Source organism: Vanellus vanellus (genome assembly GCF_965231255.1).
Source record: "Vanellus vanellus genome assembly, chromosome: 16".
In the NCBI taxonomy this organism is placed as follows: domain Eukaryota; kingdom Metazoa; phylum Chordata; class Aves; order Charadriiformes; family Charadriidae; genus Vanellus; species Vanellus vanellus.
In genome coordinates, this window is record NC_138921.1 from 5,022,551 (window position 1) to 5,040,690 (window position 18,140).

The window sequence follows — 18,140 nt, forward strand, 5'->3', positions numbered from 1 at the left end:
CACTGGTCTCGGTACAGCATACCAGTCAGGTTCCTGAGCCTAAGAACATGAGATATTCTATTAGCATTCCATTTTGTTATTACCTAAAAACACATTTTAAGGGTGCAAAGTCTGTCAGGCAAAAGCTTTCCAATACTTTCCTTGCTGCCACAGGTCCAGAGAGGGATCGGTGACCTGTCACACAGCACTGCTTTGGGTAAACAGCACACAAAGCCTGCCCCAGAGCAGGGAGCTGGCTTTTCTCAGAGCAAAATACTAAGGGCTTGGTCCTCACTGCTGCTGGCTGAGAGAATTGTGGCTGTAATGCATGTGTGTCTGCTCCTCAGGGCTGTTACAGAACTGCTGAAAGCACAAAACACAAACAAGTTTTGCAGCATTAAATAGGGAGCTCTTACTGAGAGCCACCCCCAGACAGCACTAACCTGGCTGGGCGTGGGTAGGACCGGGCTTTCCTTTGACAAAAGGGTCTAGTTACAAGTGAAGCCAGAAGTTGTTGTCAGTTTACAAACTCAGCCAACATTGCAAAGTTGGGGCACTGAAATGGGAAAATCAGGTCATGCATAAATTAGAAAGAGGTGGAGATAAGCCACAGCTACACTTTTCAAGGTCATTTGTGTTTTTTGCCCCACAGTGCTCTAAATGTATGTGAAACTCGTTACGAGGCAGACTACTGGAAATGAAGCAGGGGGAGCCTTGGAATTTTACAGCTGGAGATGAAAAACACCAGTTTAAGAACAGTTTCCAGGGCAGGAGGACTGGTCACATGAAGGCAGCAGCTCTGTCTGGTGTTTCCTGCTCCAGGAGTTCCTGTGAAGCCCTAACTCCAGTCCATTCTTAGGAATGAGGAGTTACTTGTTCCCCCCACCACCTTGGATTTGATATATTTTATTTACATCATGTATAAAGCTCACAATCTCTTCATGTGCGTTCCTAACAGAATGAAGGAAGAGCTGAGCTGTTCTGGGCTGTCACGATTAAATGCACACAGGAGAGAAATACATAACTCTTCCTGGGGAACACAGACATGAGCACATCCTGCTTGATCTGTCCTTGTAACGGTGTGGCACCGAGAATGAGGAGTTGCCTGGAGTCTGGATTCCCTTCTGAAACATCTACCTTTCCTTGGAGCACAGCAGGACGGTGCTCACCTCTCAATTTCACAGAATTCAAAAAAAAAAAAAAAAAACAACCCAAACCAAAAACCAACAGTCTCAGCTTTCCACGTTTAAGCAGTGTATAAAATATTTTATGGGACTCAGCTGAAATTGCTGTAGTATTGTGTTCACATCAGAATACGGTTTCCTCTACTAGTCTTTTCTGACAGTGCTGTCTAGAAGAAAAATATGACAAATTATTTTGATTTTAAATTAAATTTTGTTTTGTCTAAGTTGAGAGCCCTCATACACACAGACCTAGCAAGAACCATACATTCAAGTTTTGTTGTGGATTTTGGAAAGCATGAAAAATACCTAATTTGAAAGAGATCTTTAAGTAAAAAAGGAAAGTACCTGTAAGAATAACAGGAAGAAGGAATGGAATAGAGATAAGAAAATGTGACAGTATTATAACGTGAATGAAAATGCAGTTCATGATTGTTTAGCTAAAAATTAATTCCAAATTTGCTCGCTGCTTGTATAAAAAGAAAAATACTTGGGAGCCTTCCCTCCACTTCCCCCTCCAACGAGGTCAGTACTAAGCTGGGGAAGCCACCCAACCATAAGTATGTATTTCCTATTTGCCTCAATGACTTCTTTCTCTTCTTGCACAGAACATACTGTAATGCTCAAGACAGGAAATATTCATCTCAGCAAAAGGCTTCTGAACATCACAGGACTGAAGCTGCAGCGCTGGCCCCCCTGGCGTGCTCCTGAGCTTGGGCACAGCTCAGACAGGTGGCTCCCGGCGCGCCCATACAGACACAGAATGACCAGCTTGCAGTTCTAATACACTTTACCCATACAACCCATACAACAAGCTGGCCAGACAACCCCACATCATTTCTGAACTCGTTTCCAAGACAAAGCGTGACCTTTAGGAAACTTCAAAATACAAACAGTAAAATTTCTAAGCTGACTACTCCCAAAGACAAAGCAGAAAATTGACTCCAGAACTGTTAATGGGTTTGTACATTACAGTTGTGGTCTGTCCCCTGACAACTTTGCTATTAACGTGCTTTAGTCTATCACTTTTTTTGCCAGTATCCTTTTACCTTCCTTCAAAAAGGCTTATGTTAGTCAAAGAATTATTAAAATATTTTTTTTCTGACAACTTTTCAGAAGAAAGGGCTTGGTGACCTCACTGCAGGACTTTGTATCAAGTAGTTTATTAAGGAGTTCAATAAAATGTTAAACCAAGAAGGCACAAACAACTGTACCAGACCCTACAGGGACAGGGAACCCTACGCCCTACGTGGCCTCCAGAAATCTAAAGGACTCAAAGCAGTTGTACAGTTTCATTCTCAGGCTGAGAAGACGATGCGTAGTCGGCCAGACTGAAGAAACAAGGACAGAAAGTGTGTCTGTCCAGAGAGGGCCCAGCAGCTGAGCAACAAGGTAGGAATCTTGTTTCTAATACCCCCAAATGCTGAGGTTGTTCTAGATAGGAGAGCTGTGGGACAAAGCTTTACGGCTTTAACTTACAAAAAAGTACTAGGAGAATGTTCTTCCCTCTGCAATTGTAATAGCTTTGTATTTAGAACATTTAGGCTTCAGGTAACCTCTGCAAAGCACCAGAATCCTTCTCCAGCAGGTGATGGCTGCTGTTCACACACAGAAGCGGCAGCAAACACCTTTCAGTCTGGTTTTGCTCCCCTGGCAGGCACAAGCAGGCACTGCCTGTGGGTTCAGACACAAAGTGTAGCGGTTACAGCTCAGTCTCTTACCTTGGTGCAAGTCAGACGGTTGCAGTGTGCAGGAGGGCAATACAGCTTAAAAAGGAAGGCCAAGACTTTTCTGAAAAGCTAAATGAATTCTCATTAAGCAGTTGTCAATTTAGCACTCCTACAACTTTTTCCAGAATCCTTTTTAAGTGTAGGAGATCATTCATAGGCATGCTTTCCTGGCAGGGACTAAACAGTCACTGCAAAACAGAGAAAGACCTTTTATTTTAATTGCAAAGGCAGGAGGGAACTGATGAGAAGCTGCAAGCACCCGAGATGTGTGTTACTGTCAGCTGGGTGGAAAGGCTGGGAAGATAAAGCAGCAGCAGACTTGATCTAAAGATGTTATTCCACTGCTTGGAACCTCGGGGGGGGGGGGGGGGGGGGGGGGAGACACCAACCCAAAAAAGTATCTTTTTTCTCTCTCTGAATATCCTCATCAATATTTTATTCACCTTAAGTTTGAGGTGTGTAGCTGAAAACTGATGCCTTTCTTTTGCCTAAGCTGACTGCAAGTCTGGGACCTAACACCTGCTATGAACAGAAAAAGCATATTTTTAATTAAAAATTACTTCATTAAAACCTGACAGTTACCTGATGATGAGCACGGCAGGCACATACTAGAGGAAATGTTTTTGACTAAGTGAAAGATATGAATGGGGGAGATGGAACTAATAAAGTCACAACATCCCCACTGCTGCCCCCCGCCCCCCTAAATCTTAAGACTCCCCTCACCCCCCTAAAGGGCTGTGCTGCTTCTTACTGTTTCTTCAGGTGTTTCATGGCTCTCAGGTCTGTTACAGCCAGCTCAGAGGCCGTCAGCCCCTCTGCCCGTGTGCAGCAACAAACCTGCCTGAGAACAGAGGAAAAGGTTAATGACAGTGCACACGCATGGCTGGACAAAATTTTCTACCGCGCTAAATATGCTCTTGTATCATTGGACAGAGCAGAAAGGATCAGGTGTTTCACCAAAGCTTCCTCACCTCTTGTAACAAAACCGTACCCAAAGTAATGTTACTGGTCAGTCAGGTTCGTTCTTGAACATTCCCGTTTTCCTTCCAGTCAACTCGCAGTTATCATCATTTATCAAACTAATAAGAGCTACGAGCTTTAGGAGAGTTCCCCAAACTCAATATGGCAGAGTATTTTAAAGGACAAAAGTTCTAATTACCTCAGGGAAGCTTTTCCGTCAATAAAATAAAAGAACTGGAAATGTTGGTTTAAACAAAATAATAAAATCCACATTTTAACAGGCTACAGTTACAAAGCACTCAACACAAACTCCAGCCAGTCACAACAGTAAAAGACAGTTTTCTTTCTCTTTTTTCCTTTTTTTTTTTCTTTAAGGGGCAAGGGCATGGAAAAATACAGCACACTAATGAAACAAAATGCAAAAAATACAAAAAAATAGAAAATAGAAAAAATGTATTTACAAGTGATACATTACTATGATCAGAAAGCACAAAGACAATTGCTGCTATAATACATGCACTGGGTCAAGAAGGAACTACTAAAAACCTGCAAGGGAGCTCTTCGTAAAAAAAAGAAAATTAAAAAAAAAAAAAAAGAAAAAAAAAAGACACCTCCCACCCCCTCCCCCCTCAAACGAACAGGGTTGGGTTTGAACTTTTTTCTTCCCTAGTTTGCTACATTGATCAAAATCAAATATCCCCTAAAGTCCATGAGTACAATCAGTACAAATACTACACTTGTTTTTAAACTGCAGGTTCAGTTGTAGGAGGGGGGGGGGGAACAGCAGCTCATAGTAGATCCATATACAAGAAAGCCATAGTAAACTGCTCTACATGCTAAAAATTACAGCAAGCCCCTGTCTGCTACATAGCATGATCTTAGCAGGTTTTCCTTTTTATTTATTCATATATATATCTATATGTGTGTATATATATATGTATAAAAATCGTGCCCTTTTTCACTGCAACATGACATCTGGGTGGAAATGTAACTTGTTACAACAAATTTTTATATGTATACTGCAAGAAGTCACTCAATGTCTGTGGATTTAATAAGTAACCTCACACCACAGGAAATATTTAATAAATCAAAAAAACCCAATATTGTGACAGAAGACCTTCTGTCTCAGTTCTTTTCAAAACCAAAGTCCAGCAGGAAACTGGTCCCAATGTACATGAGGGGTTCTCTGAAGAAGCTTCAGTTTGCTTAAACCGTTTTTTTTCTTTTAGTGTTCACAAGTTTTTGAACGACTTCAAGCCGTTTTCAGTTTCAAGTGTGTCTCTTCCTCTCTCTCAAAGGTAATAGTCTGGTACTAATCCATCTGAGTGAGGAAAAGAGGAAAGTGGCTGCAGTTGCACAAAGGGTCCCCAATTCCACATCTGCAGGGAGATACGGAGTCACATGGAGCTCCAGGATCTTAGCTTTTTTCTTTTTCCTTTCCTCCTTTTAATACAAAGTCCTTTCATACAAGTCTCGTAATTGGTACCTTCCCAAGTACCAGCCAGTCCAGACGGCAGGAGACAACAAAGCCACAAGTTAAAGTGAAAAGGACCAAGGCAGAAGTTCAGGTCACTTTCTATCTGTTCCATCATACTTCCAGGAAACGGGAGCTGCTGGACTTGGAGTGGAAAGGCTCAGACCACATGCGGCGTAGATCGCCCTAGGCAGGGAAACAGCAGAAGGACCACGTCCTCAGAAACCTCAAAGTCCATTTAAGAATTCAGATTTTTAAATGCACATATAATTGCAAGCATGTCTTAAAGCAACTCTGTTTCTTTACCTGTTTTGCAAATTACAATAGAGACAGTAAAAAATAAATCCTTTCCCTGTAAAGCCACAATGTTTTATTTTGGCAGCAGATCTACCTAAAATGGGTTTCTGATGGGAAGGAAATATTTATGCAGGTGGAAAATTCTGCCATGTCTCACATGCCACTCTGCAGAGTGCTAGATGTGTGTTTCAACAATAGCCCTGTAACAGGAAAGGTTATGTTTTAAAATTTCAGAACAGGTGACTGGAAAGAGGTAAACAAGGATCTGCCTCTCCAATCTCTGTTCGACCTTTGTGCACGCAGGCTTTCATGACCAGCTGGGCAAGGACAAATTCACTTATTTAATTAAAACAGCATTTAATACTTTGGAATTTAGTTAGCTTATAATTACTGGTACTTTATGTACATAAATTGTCTTCTATTTCAGGAACTCATCTCTCAGCTACGCTGTCCTCCAAAACGAAGATTCACCCCAACAGCAGCGGTACCCTAGTTCTGGGCCAGGGCTGTTACGGAGGAGTAAGGACATGCGTCATCCTCAGGAGAACTGGTGCCCAGTGCAAAAACACTGAACCACTTCCAGCTGACCCCCGGGCTTCCTGCTGCGGATATATAATCCTCTCTTACCTTTAAATAGGCCATGGTGAGGAGCGGCAATAAAGTGAATGGTACCAAATAGAGTAGGGCAGGCTGGGCTGCCCGGTGAATACGAGAAGCTACTGTCGCAGTTAATAGACCTGTAAAAGAAAAAAGGGACTATAAATATCTTTAGGTTGCATACAAATGTTCTAATAATTTCATCCACATGTGGCTCCCTTCCCCACCATTTTAAGAGACAGGCTGTGGAAAAGTTACTTATCTGTGCTTCACTTTCCCTGAATAGATTTAAAACAAACAAAACAGCGAAAAATTATTCTGCATTAATATTAGGCTGTGTTGAGCCACTTGCTCCAGATTTGAATCTCAAAGACTAAGCTAAGAATAGCTCAAACAAGACACAACAAAAGGGGAAGGGGAAGAAGCTGAATGCACCAGGCTGAAGTGCTACTCCAGTGCTGGTACCCCTTGAGACTGTTGGTCTGAGGCCCCTAGCCTGAGAAACGGGGTTGAGAGGAAGGATTGTACACACCAGGAGTGATTTGCCTGGATACTTGCCCAACGGGAATGTAGGGGGAAGGATGGGGGGTGGGAGGAAGAAGGCTATTGGTAGGAAATGACCTTTCCTTTCCATCCTCAGGAGGACTGCAGAAGGTCAGGATATGCACACACGTGTCCTGACCTCAGAGAAAAATCTATTTTATGTTAGGGAGGAGAGGGATGGTTACATCAAAATATAAACAGCATTCAAGTTGTGACTACTTACGATTTTCTGTGTGTACTAAAATGTCACAGGATCATAAGCATTAACAGTAGAATACAAAAATTACCTAGATGAATTACCTAGCTGTATTCTTGCACAGTGTAATCCATCTAAAAACTCCCATTTTTCCCGTAACCCAGGTATGAGCTACGACACCTTCTATGGTAGTAAAGCAAAGTATAAAAAGTTGCTAACAAAAATACACTGATAATCTCTTTTATCCTCTAAATTAAATACAACCAAAAAAAAAATCTTAAAAGGAGACTGTAGAATGGTTTTTCTCCTTAGACTATGCCAACGAAACCCAAAACCAGGAGGATTAAAAAAAGAACGTAATAAAACGTTCTCTCAAAGCCTCTTTACATTTGCTTTCATCATCTTTTAAATCTACTACAATAATCCTACTTCTGCTCACTAAGCAGCTATCCATATTAAACTAATTACTCACCTACAAAATATCCAATAAGTGTGCAGTGAAAGTAAGAGACCTTCTGCATACGTCCAGAGATGTTCCCTGGTCCTGGGGCACCACAGGAATCACTGTTGGCTTGTTTTTTGTAGTTATCATAGCGCAGGACAAAGCAGAGCAGAAGACCTGGCATCACAATGTCTCCGATCCCCAGCATAGAGAAGTGGCTGCCTGTGGAACTAGAGAGCAACTGAAATTGGGGTTCATGCCCAAGACACAAGGTGAAAAGCCCTGGACTCCTCCACTTTGGTTTTGAGCTTCATTTTGCACACCCCTTCTTTCTACCGGCAGGCTTTTATGTAGTAGAAGCTAAAGGCCAGGTACAAAAGACTTTTTCCTGAGTGATTTCACCACCACCTCAGCTCAGTTTTAAACATACCCATTTTGACAGTAATGACATGTTGCTCCAAACCAGTTTATTTCTACCAGTAGTCTTTAAGCTGCTTTTGCTCTTAACTCACTCAGTGAAACAGACCCATCAACTCAGTATTTCCATCTTCTCTCTTCTAAGCGTTGATGGGAGGTTCCATTTTATCAAAGTGATTATCAGTGACAGACACTGCACCTTCATTCCCGTGTACATAGATCACCTCTGATACAAGGCAATAACTCGATTTATGGACTTCTCAGATCTCTGGCCTTATTCAGAAAAAACACGTAGGAAACTATAGTCTCACCAGATGCCCAGAAAAGAGCAAATTGCTAAGTAGATTTAAGAACTAAAATTGCCCATTATCTTAAATCCAAGGTCTTTTTCATGAAAATGAAGCCAAATTAAGTTACCGTGAAGCTGACGAAATGAACAATTTTGGTTTTATCATTGCAGACTCCTAATTGCTGTAATTTCAGCATCTAAACATCTAAAGAAACAAGACTAGAGTAATACGCCAACATAACCCACCGCATAACCGCTTAATGCCCAACCAGGCCTACGCGTATCTGGTCAGAGCCAGAGACACGAGGGAACCCCTGCAGTAGAGAGCTGTGGAATAACCTCCCTCCAACACAGCACCTTCCCGGTAAGCCGTCCTTGCTTAGATCAGTCCCTAACTCCCTTCCCAATCACTTGCCATTATGCAGTAATCAAGACTATTCTGGTGTTATAATAAACCTCAGGTCTTTTGCTTTTAAGCATTATGTCATAAATCCTACAATAGCAGCCATTAAACTGTAGAACTCACACATATGTTGAAAAATGTATCCTGTTCTGAACAGGCCACTTTTTAACCTAATGAGGATCACTTCTGCACGCTATGAGTCAGCGAATGCCAAGTATCCAATCCTCAGTACTCATTATATACCTTTCTATCACGAAAAGGGTGATGAAACAGGGAACTAAGCTGGCATTTTCCAATAGAATTAGTGCTACAAAAAAGTACAGGGAGGGACAATTTTTCTTATGTAATACAGTAAAAGAACTGCTGGTCTTACCTTGGAAATACAAGTTTACCAGGCAGCGACAGACGGGGAACATCTCTGCCCACATTTGGTCCCAGGTGAAGTTTCCGGGATAAAACGTCAAGGGGATTATCAGCTGGTTGTGTGGCCACTTTCACCATAACGTTACTGTTAAAGATGTAGGCAGAAAAAAAGACCTATGGAGCAAGGAAATCATCAGAAATTACAAACTGCAACTACATGGCAACTCAAAGCTGCATGTATTCTTGCTTTGCTTATTCAAGAAAGGATAATGTCCAAATTTTCCATATACGTACGTTGTGTATATGATGATAAAAGGCAAAATGTATTTCAAAATTTCAGAGAAAGTTTTTTACACTGTTAATCCTCAAGAATAACTGGACCGTGCTTTCTGGTATCAAGACATGGATCAATAGATAGAGATCCTTTGGCAAAGGATCTGTCTGGACTACAAGTAGGTAGTCCAGGAGTACAAAGGCACGTACCAGGACACTGAAAATATGAGAACACTTGAAAGCAGAGAAGAGGTAAGTGCAGTGCTCACTCACAAACAGAATGAGGCAACACTTGTTTCAACCAGGCTCTTATGCTACAGCTCATCACACTGGGAAACTGACTGGCTGCCAGAGCTGTCAGCAAGCGCTTCCCCGGACCAGCGCGCGGTGTTACGCAAAGGTGAAACAAAATCCTTTCAGTATTACAAAATATCTTCTGTCAGGTTGCTTGTAAAAGCACAGTAAGATTTTATGCCAACCTTGCTGGCTATAAATCAGTTTGCATTCCTGATTTCACTGCTAATCAGAGGTTGGCATGTGCGTACTGTGCAAGCGGGGATAAGGCTTTGTGTTTACTTGGAAATGCTTGTTCTGATCTTCAGCCAGGCTTTCAAAATTTGAGGTCTACTTTTTTTTTTAAAAATAATATGCCAAAGTTGAAATATTCTAATCATGTTTCTGCTTTTGTCAACTAATTAGCAAGGAAATTATTCTGTGTGCTGTTGCAGACTTTAACGTCTCAGAATGGAGCAATGAAGCTGATCTTCTGGCTTTGGCAGATTTCATCAACTTCATACTAGTACATTTCATGTAAAAATGGCCCAAGGCCAATTACAAATCCAAAGGATAAAAACAGTTTTAGCAAAACCAAACAAAACACTTACCCAAAAGACATCATAAATTAGTAACCCAGAGAGTAGCAAGCAGGAAACCTTCAGGCTCGGCAGCCGAACAAAGGCTATCATTGCGACACACAGGCCCATAGCCAGAGCTACAAAATGCAAGCACACAATTAGTTCGTTAAAAAAAGCAAAACAAAACAAAACACCCCAAACCAATACCACCCCCCAAAAAAACACCCCAGAGAAGCCTCTGTTTGCACCTGTGCAGCACTGCATGCACTAGATGACTGTCCACTATTTCCAGATGGTGAAATTCTTCTTACCAGAGTTAAGAAAAGTCAAAACACATTCAGCAGCCAACTGCGACCGTGCTCCCATGGAAGCAGAAACCCCTCTGCAGGCACAGCTGCCCACTCCACTCAACTTCCACTGCTCACCACTAAGAAATGTTTTCACGTCTTGTGTCCTAGAGACATCTCCCCCGTAAAACCCTGACTACCCAGTTAAAAACAGAAGCAACAAAACAACTTTGAACTCTGTGTGCCCCAGACATAAGTCTCTTTTACACTATTAGGAGGTTTTCTAGTAAATGCATAAAATAAATAAAAACCTTGATTCTTAATTCAGAAATAGCACGGTTACATGACACGTTAGAACATGATACGACAAAAAAACCCTCAAACAGATCTTCTGCTTGGGCAAGATTGGGTAAGGCTGCCCAAACACTACGAAATATTATCGTTCACATATACAAGGATTTCCCAATAACAAAAATCTATGTGAAAACCTACCTACCAATGGGAAAAAAAATATGGGCAAGTCTTTTCCTAACCCCTCTCCCAAGGGTGAGTTTTCAGCCAGATCAACAAACTGAACAACATGCTGCAGCTCCAGTGTTAGTTCTGTTCCAAGGGGAATTTTGTCAGGGTAGAAAACTAAGATGTTACACTAAAAAAAAAAAAAAATCCCAGTCTTCACATTTGTGCGATTTCCTACTTCTTTAAGCCTAGCCTTAGCTACCAAAGATACTCAACTGACAATCAAATAGATTTCAACTGGTTACAAGCAAATCCCTAAAGAGGTATTTAAAAGAAAAAAAATTTAAAAAACCTTAAAAAGTAAATCAACTTTCATCTATGATATCAGTATATTTAGAAACAATAATGGAGCCCTGTTGAGACCAGATTTCACTTAAGTATGCAGACATTTGTAAACAAAACGTCTAATACTCTGTCTAACGTGACACAGAATTTGTAAAAAGTTATAATCCTATAATCCTGTTTTGACCAACTGTAACCGCAGGGAAAATGGATTCATTTCGTATATGCCCACCAGTGCGACAATGTGACTAGGCCAAAATTTACAAGGTAATATTTGGATTCTCACACTATAGTTATACAAGCGTAAAACTACCTTACGCTGGCATTCCACCTGAAAGATGTGGGGTTCTTCCATCAAAACACCAAGGAAACATTTCCATACAGATTCAAGGGAAAAAAGTGCCACCGAACGCTGCCAGCGGGACTGCCTGCAGCGCCCTGGGGCTGCGGCCCAGCAACCGCTCTGCCAAACCCGCCGCATCTTCTGGGGATTGACAAGCCGAGCACGACACTGTCACGGCTGCCAGTTTAACCAAGTAATGGGATTACTCAGATAAAAACGTACCCTAAATCATGCCGCATAACTGTAACTAGCGATAAAATGTAGAGCAAATTACTGAGGTTTAAAGAATTTGACACAGCAAAGCAGTGAGAAGTGCATTCTGTAATTCAATATAGCCTTCAGTTACAGACTTCCTCTGGCAGAAGAGCAAATACAAGGGAACAGTTTGTCTTCAATCAAAGAGGTTTCTCTAAAGCCAATGTTAATAATAGCGCAAGCAAGCCTATATTTAGGAGAGGATTTCCAGGTTATAATTAACTAGAAGTAGAAATATTTTAACCAGCGTGAAGTTTTATCTATTGTTCACACACTCTATTTCTCTGTCACTGAAACAACACAAGCACACGCACAACACACTTTCATCAAACTAAGCAAATACTGGGTAGAAAAGGAGATGGAAAAGAGTCCTTTAGATGACAGTGAAGTACACATGCTAATAATTACGCACTTTTGCAAATGCTCTAAGAAACACTGGTAAATTTAAAAAACAGAAGGGAAGCAAGAATGCCCAACAGCAAGTATAACCAATACGGGCCAAAGTGTAGTCAAATCAATGGGCTTCTCTAAATGGAGGCCAGCTTCCTTTTCCAATGAAAAAGTCCAGAAATCATAAGAGAAACAAAGTCATCCATATCCAAGCTCTTGGATGGTGTTGACAAACTAAATAAGGCAGATCTCCACTGAAATATACTCCAAATTGGGGTGTTTGGGAGGAGTAAAGTACCCACACAAACAGTAGCTCTGGGTTGGAAGTGCTGGGCAACAGGTTAACGAAGCTGAATAAGAAAGAACTGAAAGAGTTAACCTTCAATTAACAGAATGAATTAACTCCAGAGTCCCTGCAAGCACACTCCTTACAGAATAAGGATGTTTTGAGGATTAAGAATATTCTTGCATTTGTGATTAGGCTCTCTGGATACAGTGTATTTTTCAGCTTTGCTGCACTCAGAACAGGTGATACAACCGAGATGCTGGTGGTGTGGTGTCCGGTTTACAAAGCACTATGCAAGCTGGCAAGGCTTAAACTTCCCCCACAGCCCACCATTTGACCTTTGAAAGAAAGAGGTACCGAAGTTCTGACCTAATCATGTTCCTATAAAACTCTCAAGTTGTATTTTAAAGAGGGGGAATAAGAACACATATCACGAAGTAGCCTCTGCCCAACTGCCGCAGCAGTTAAGGTCTGCAGCAGTTCCCGGGGTATCCGTGCCCGTTCAGTTCACTCTGTAGCTATAGACAGACGCTGCATACATCTATAGCATTCCCATTGCACATCTCCACCTATGTCGGCTATTTAGGAAAGCTGTTAACCAGGCTTTACCAGAGGACGGTGACCATCCTTGATGTTTCTGTCAAACAATCCACTCTGAGGAATAAGCATTTCAAGATCTATAAATGTACATCATCACATGCCAGAACAACCCCCTGGAGACAGTATCTGCTCATTCAATCCTGTAAAATGTCCCTGGCTTTAGAAACAGTTCAACCAAGTACCGTGCAGACAGGGGAATTGTAGCATTTGAGCAATGAGGACTGTTCTGGCAAGGGAAGAAGGAGACCTGCATGGCTGAGCAGGGACCTTCTGAAAAAGCTCAGGTGGAAGAAGGGAGTTTACAATAGGTAGAAGAAGGGGCTGACTGCTTGGGAGGAATACAAGAATGCTGTCAGGGTATGCAGGGAGGAAACAAGGAAAGCCAAGGCAGCCTTGGGATTGAACCTGGCTAGGGATGTCAAGGCCAACAGGAAGGGTTTCTTTAAGTATATAGGAGACAAAAGGAAAACTAGGGAAAATGCGGGCCTGCTGTTGAACGAGACAGGTGCCGTGGTGACAGATGATGCAGAGAAGGCAGAGTTGCTAAATGCATTCTTTGCTTCTGTCTTCACTGTTCGGGCCAGTCCTCGGGAAACCCAGACTTTGCAGGTGACAGAGAAAGTCTGGAGGGAGCAAGACTTTCCTTTGGTTGATGAGGAGCAAGTTAGAGGTCAGTTAGATAAACTGGATATCCACAAATCCATGGAGCCTGATGGGATGCATCCTCGAGTGCTGAGGGAGCTGGGGGAAGTCATTGCTGGGCCGCTCTCCATCATCTTTGAAAGGTCCTGGAGGACAGGTGAGGTGCCTGAGGACTGGAGGAAAGCTAATGTCACTCCAGTCTTCAAAAAGGGCAAGAAGGATGACCCGGGAAACTACAGGCCGGTCAGCCTCACCTCCATCCCTGGAAAGATGATGGAACAGCTTGTGCTGGGTATCATCTCAAAGCACCGGGATGAAAAGAAGGTTATCAGAAGTAGTCAACATGGATTCACTAAGGGGAAGTCGTGTCTGACTAATCTGATAGCATTCTACGATGAAGTGACTAGATGGGTGGATGAGGGGAGGGCAGTGGATGTTGTCTACCTTGACTTTGGCAAGGCTTGCCAAAGCCTTGTTGTCTCCCACATCATCCTCACACGCAAGCTTAGGAAGCGCAGGCTAGATGAGTGGACAGTGGGGTGGATTGAGAACTGGCTGACAGATAGAGCTCAGAGGGTTGTGGTTAGTGGTGCAGAGTCTAGTTGGAGGTCAGTAACAAGTGGTGTCCCTCAAGGGTCAGTACTGGGTCCAGTCCTGTTCAATATATTCGTCGATGATCTGGATGAAGGGATAGAGTGTGTACCATCAGCAAGTTTGCTGATGACACTAAACTGGGAGGAGTGGCTGATACGCCAGAAGGCTGTGCTGCTTTACAGCGTGACCTGGACAGGCTGGAGAGTTGAGCAGAGAGGAACCTAATGAAATTTAACAAGGGTAAATGTAGGGTACTCCGTCTGGGGAGGAATAACCCCACGCATCAGTACAGGTTGGGGGCTGACCTCCTGGAGAGCAGCTCTGTGGAAAGGGACCTGGGAGTCCTGGTGGACAACAGGATGACCATGAGCCAGCAATGTGCCCTGGCGGCCAAGAGGGCCAATGGCATCCTGGGGTGCATCAAAAAGAGTGTGGCCAGCAGGTTGAGGGAGGTCATCCTCCCCCTCTACTCTGCCCTGGTGAGGCCACATCTGGAGTACTGCGTCCAGTTCTGGGCTCCCCAGTTCAAGAAAGACAGGGATCTGCTGGAGAGGGTCCAGCAAAGGGCTACGAAGATGATTAGGGGATTAGAACATCCTTCATATGAGGAAAGGCTGAGGAACTTGGGTCTCTTTAGTCTAGAGAAAAGAAGAATGAGGGGGGATCTTATTAATGCTTTCAAATACTTAAAGGGAGGATGCCAGAGGGATGGGAGGAGTCTTTTTTCAGTGGTGCCCATTGATAGGACGAGGGGTAATGGGCACAAGCTTGAACATAGGAAGTTCCATCTTAACATGAGGAGGAACTTCTTCACTTTGAGGGTAGTGGAGCACTGGAACAGGCTGCCCAGAGAGGTTGTGGAGTCTCCCACTCTGGAGACATTCAAAACCTGCCTGGACGCTGTCCTGTGCAACCTGTTGTAGGTGACCCTGCTTGGGCAGGGGGGTTGAACTAGATGATCTCCAGAGGTCCCTTCCAACCCTGACTATTCTGTGATTCTGTGAACTGCCATCCCTCAATTTTGTAAGGACTGGAAATTCCCATGAAGTATTTCCCTTCCTTTTTAATCAGCTCTAAAGTAGAAACTCTCTCTCATAAAGACAGAATCAACTGCACAACAACAAACCATACACACAAAAATCACGGCGTACTGTTAAGAAGAACTGCCTGCCCCACATCTCCCTCCAGCCGCCGGCCCAGGCGATGTGAAGCACCTTCACAACATCCGTTCCATTTTCTGCAGACAGCAAAACAGAAGATCATCCCCACGCGAGCGGGGAGGAGTCAGATCCCAGCACACCCAGCAGCTGGCAGGCGCTGGCTGGGGGACGAGCAAGTGCTCCACTTGCATATATTACCAAGCAGTACTTACTGCCCACACTTCCCTCCAAAGAAGATTAACTGGGGTCTCAACTATTCAGTTACAGAGAAGCAAAGGGTAAAGGCAGAGACGATGTGATCCCACTTGCAGTATGAGGACTTAAACTGCAGAGTCTGTTTCCCTGATGAAGGCAAATAAATGCTGTTCCCTGTTGTGTCACTTACAAACATTGATTTAATTGGATTTGAACAAAGGACAGGAGGCTTACCTATATAGTACAAGTCCTCTTAATATAAACTACATAAAATACTCCAAAGCTAGACAGTATCAACATAATTCTGTAAATCACAAACAACCACCAAGAGAAATAAACCCCAGAAAACACTCTGCACCAGCAGTTCAGTACTCTCCAGATTAATTACCTCAAAGCCCACAAGTTCAGACTGAAGTGTTCACAAAAATAGCTATTTTTAAGTAAATGCTTCTGCCGATATCTCAGTGTAGACAAGTCTTTTCAGATTTTGTCAAAATCCACACTTGCAACTCCATTTAGCTTTGTAGCTACTGCAGATCAAAAAGCACCCTTGATTTCATGGTGGGCTATTCTGCTTAACACAAAGCAAACGTCAGCTGGATTTTTTCATTCAGTATCTGGGTACTTTAAAAGGTATTCCCTCACATACAACAGGTGGAACTTTTAAAGCAGCAAAACGCATGAATGAAACATAACGCCTATCTACAAAAGAAATAATGAAGGTACCATGAGAGGTTTCAGCGCTAAGGACTTGCTGCTGCTATCTCATTTAGGAGGAGCCGGAAGGCCGATGGGATGTATGTTTTCTATTGCAGCAACCAATTTCACGAGCAGTTAATATTGTCCCAGCTATTTTCTCTCAAGCAATCACAACATCAGAGTGCCATTTCACGACATGTCCTAAGCCAATTTAGCTGCCTGACACGGCTGAGAAGCAGAGGTCCTGCTCCTGGCTACCTCTTCATCCCTTTCCTATCATATCCACTCCATCCTCTTAGATCTCATCACACTGCCACTTACCTTTTGCCAAATTTAGCACATACCTGCCTGCATAATAATCCAGTTCATCTCACTGCAGCAGCCGATAAATAGCCCGGCAAAAAAAGGGTACGCTGCCATTCTAGTGAGTTGAATCAGTTTACCATGTGATTAAATGAGTGCCAGAGCAAGCACAAGAGATTTGGAAGGCAGGAGGGGAGGAGGAAAGCTCCTTTTCGGAACAGTAAGCTGTGAATTCAGTTCAACCAGCATGGAAAAAAAAAAAAAAAAAAAAAAAAAAAATCACACCTTCAAGCCAACTGGATGCCTGCCAGCTTCGCCCATCTCACCATACTAACTGGCAAGCATCAAAGAGATCAAAGACAACCAGCTACTGTGAACTGTCTCACAACAAATTATTTGATCATCTGAACCAAAAAACAACAAGAAGCAGGACAAAAATTAACCAGATTGTTAAGATCAACTTATGATTCATAAACAACCACTGTTTCCACACATCTTTAACTAAAACTGGCGTTCCACCCTCCACCACACAGGTGCAGAGTATCTGTCATGGGTGTTCTGGCACTTCCCTGGAAGCCTTTACAAACCAGAAAAACAGGCATCCCAAACATTACCCTGGCATGTTCCTCACAGCAGTTGTTTTCAGGGAGTCTACCACAAATATTACAACTCAGCAAGTCATTAATATTAGCAAATTTCACCAATCATCACCAGGTGACTGGATGTGTCAGAACAGGCCCAAACCAGTAGTAAAATCCCGTAATTCACATACTCACCATCCATAAGGAGCCAGTGGCCAGTTAGGACCCAGATAAGGACGAGCATCACAGACAGAGAAAATGAGAGCAACTCAGCAGCAGTGAAACGCCCGCAGCAGCCAAAGGAAATCCTAGGAACAACACATAAACATTAGCTAGCAGATTTGATGTTTCCATTTAGAGAACAGAAAATGGATGCTGTTGGAACAAGGCTCAACTGCTGATGAAAGATGCCAAGAACAACTGAAGGGAAGTTCCTTTGCCACAAATAGGTACCAAACCAGCAACAAAATAAAAGCTTTCCTTACATTCAAATAAAGTGTATAAAGCCTGAACTACAGAGATGGAAAAACAGACAGTAAATCCTGGCACCTTGCATGAAATTGTTACCATGAATGCTATTTCCTAGCTCCATCTAAGATCGTGTTTTTGTAACATGAACCGCAGTCACAAGGTAAAAAAAAAAAAATAAAATTCAGAACATGACATTAACAACTGTAATTTTCACTAGTGTAACTACAGTCTCTGAAAGAGCCAGCATTAAAATCCATAGTCCAACATTAAACATTAAAATCCAATACCAAATCCCAAACTCTGAAATCTCAGCCAAAATAAGCCAAACTTCTTAAAAAGACCCCGTTGGGAAATCTAGTCCCCTGCAACGGTACCGTATTTCCCAGGCTGGCAAGCCTGCGGGACTTGCAGAAATTGTGCTTCCTAGTTTTATAGTGGAAACATAGTGCTGTCACAAAAAATATGCACAAACATCAGCCCAGAAGCCCTGAGGTTAATGCTCATAACCAAAGACTCTGTTAAAGAATTCTCATTA

At 42.7% G+C, this 18,140-nt stretch overlaps 1 protein-coding gene across 1 annotated transcript in view; it reads right to left on the reverse strand.

The window, feature by feature from the left end:
• Window positions 1-4,020: 4,020 nt before the first annotated feature.
• The window catches only part of SPPL3 (signal peptide peptidase like 3), a gene marked incomplete at its 5' end in the record, with an annotated part of 65,021 nt that continues 50,901 nt past the window's right edge, over window positions 4,021-18,140 (reverse strand). Inside the window, 6 exons of the mRNA XM_082491914.1 lie at window positions 4,021-5,510; window positions 6,249-6,358; window positions 7,430-7,629; window positions 8,882-9,045; window positions 10,029-10,135; window positions 17,330-17,442. Coding sequence (XP_082348040.1) covers window positions 5,439-5,510; window positions 6,249-6,358; window positions 7,430-7,629; window positions 8,882-9,045; window positions 10,029-10,135; window positions 17,330-17,442 — 766 coding nt within the window. The 3' untranslated portion in view covers window positions 4,021-5,438. The remainder of the gene's footprint in view (window positions 5,511-6,248; window positions 6,359-7,429; window positions 7,630-8,881; window positions 9,046-10,028; window positions 10,136-17,329; window positions 17,443-18,140) is intronic.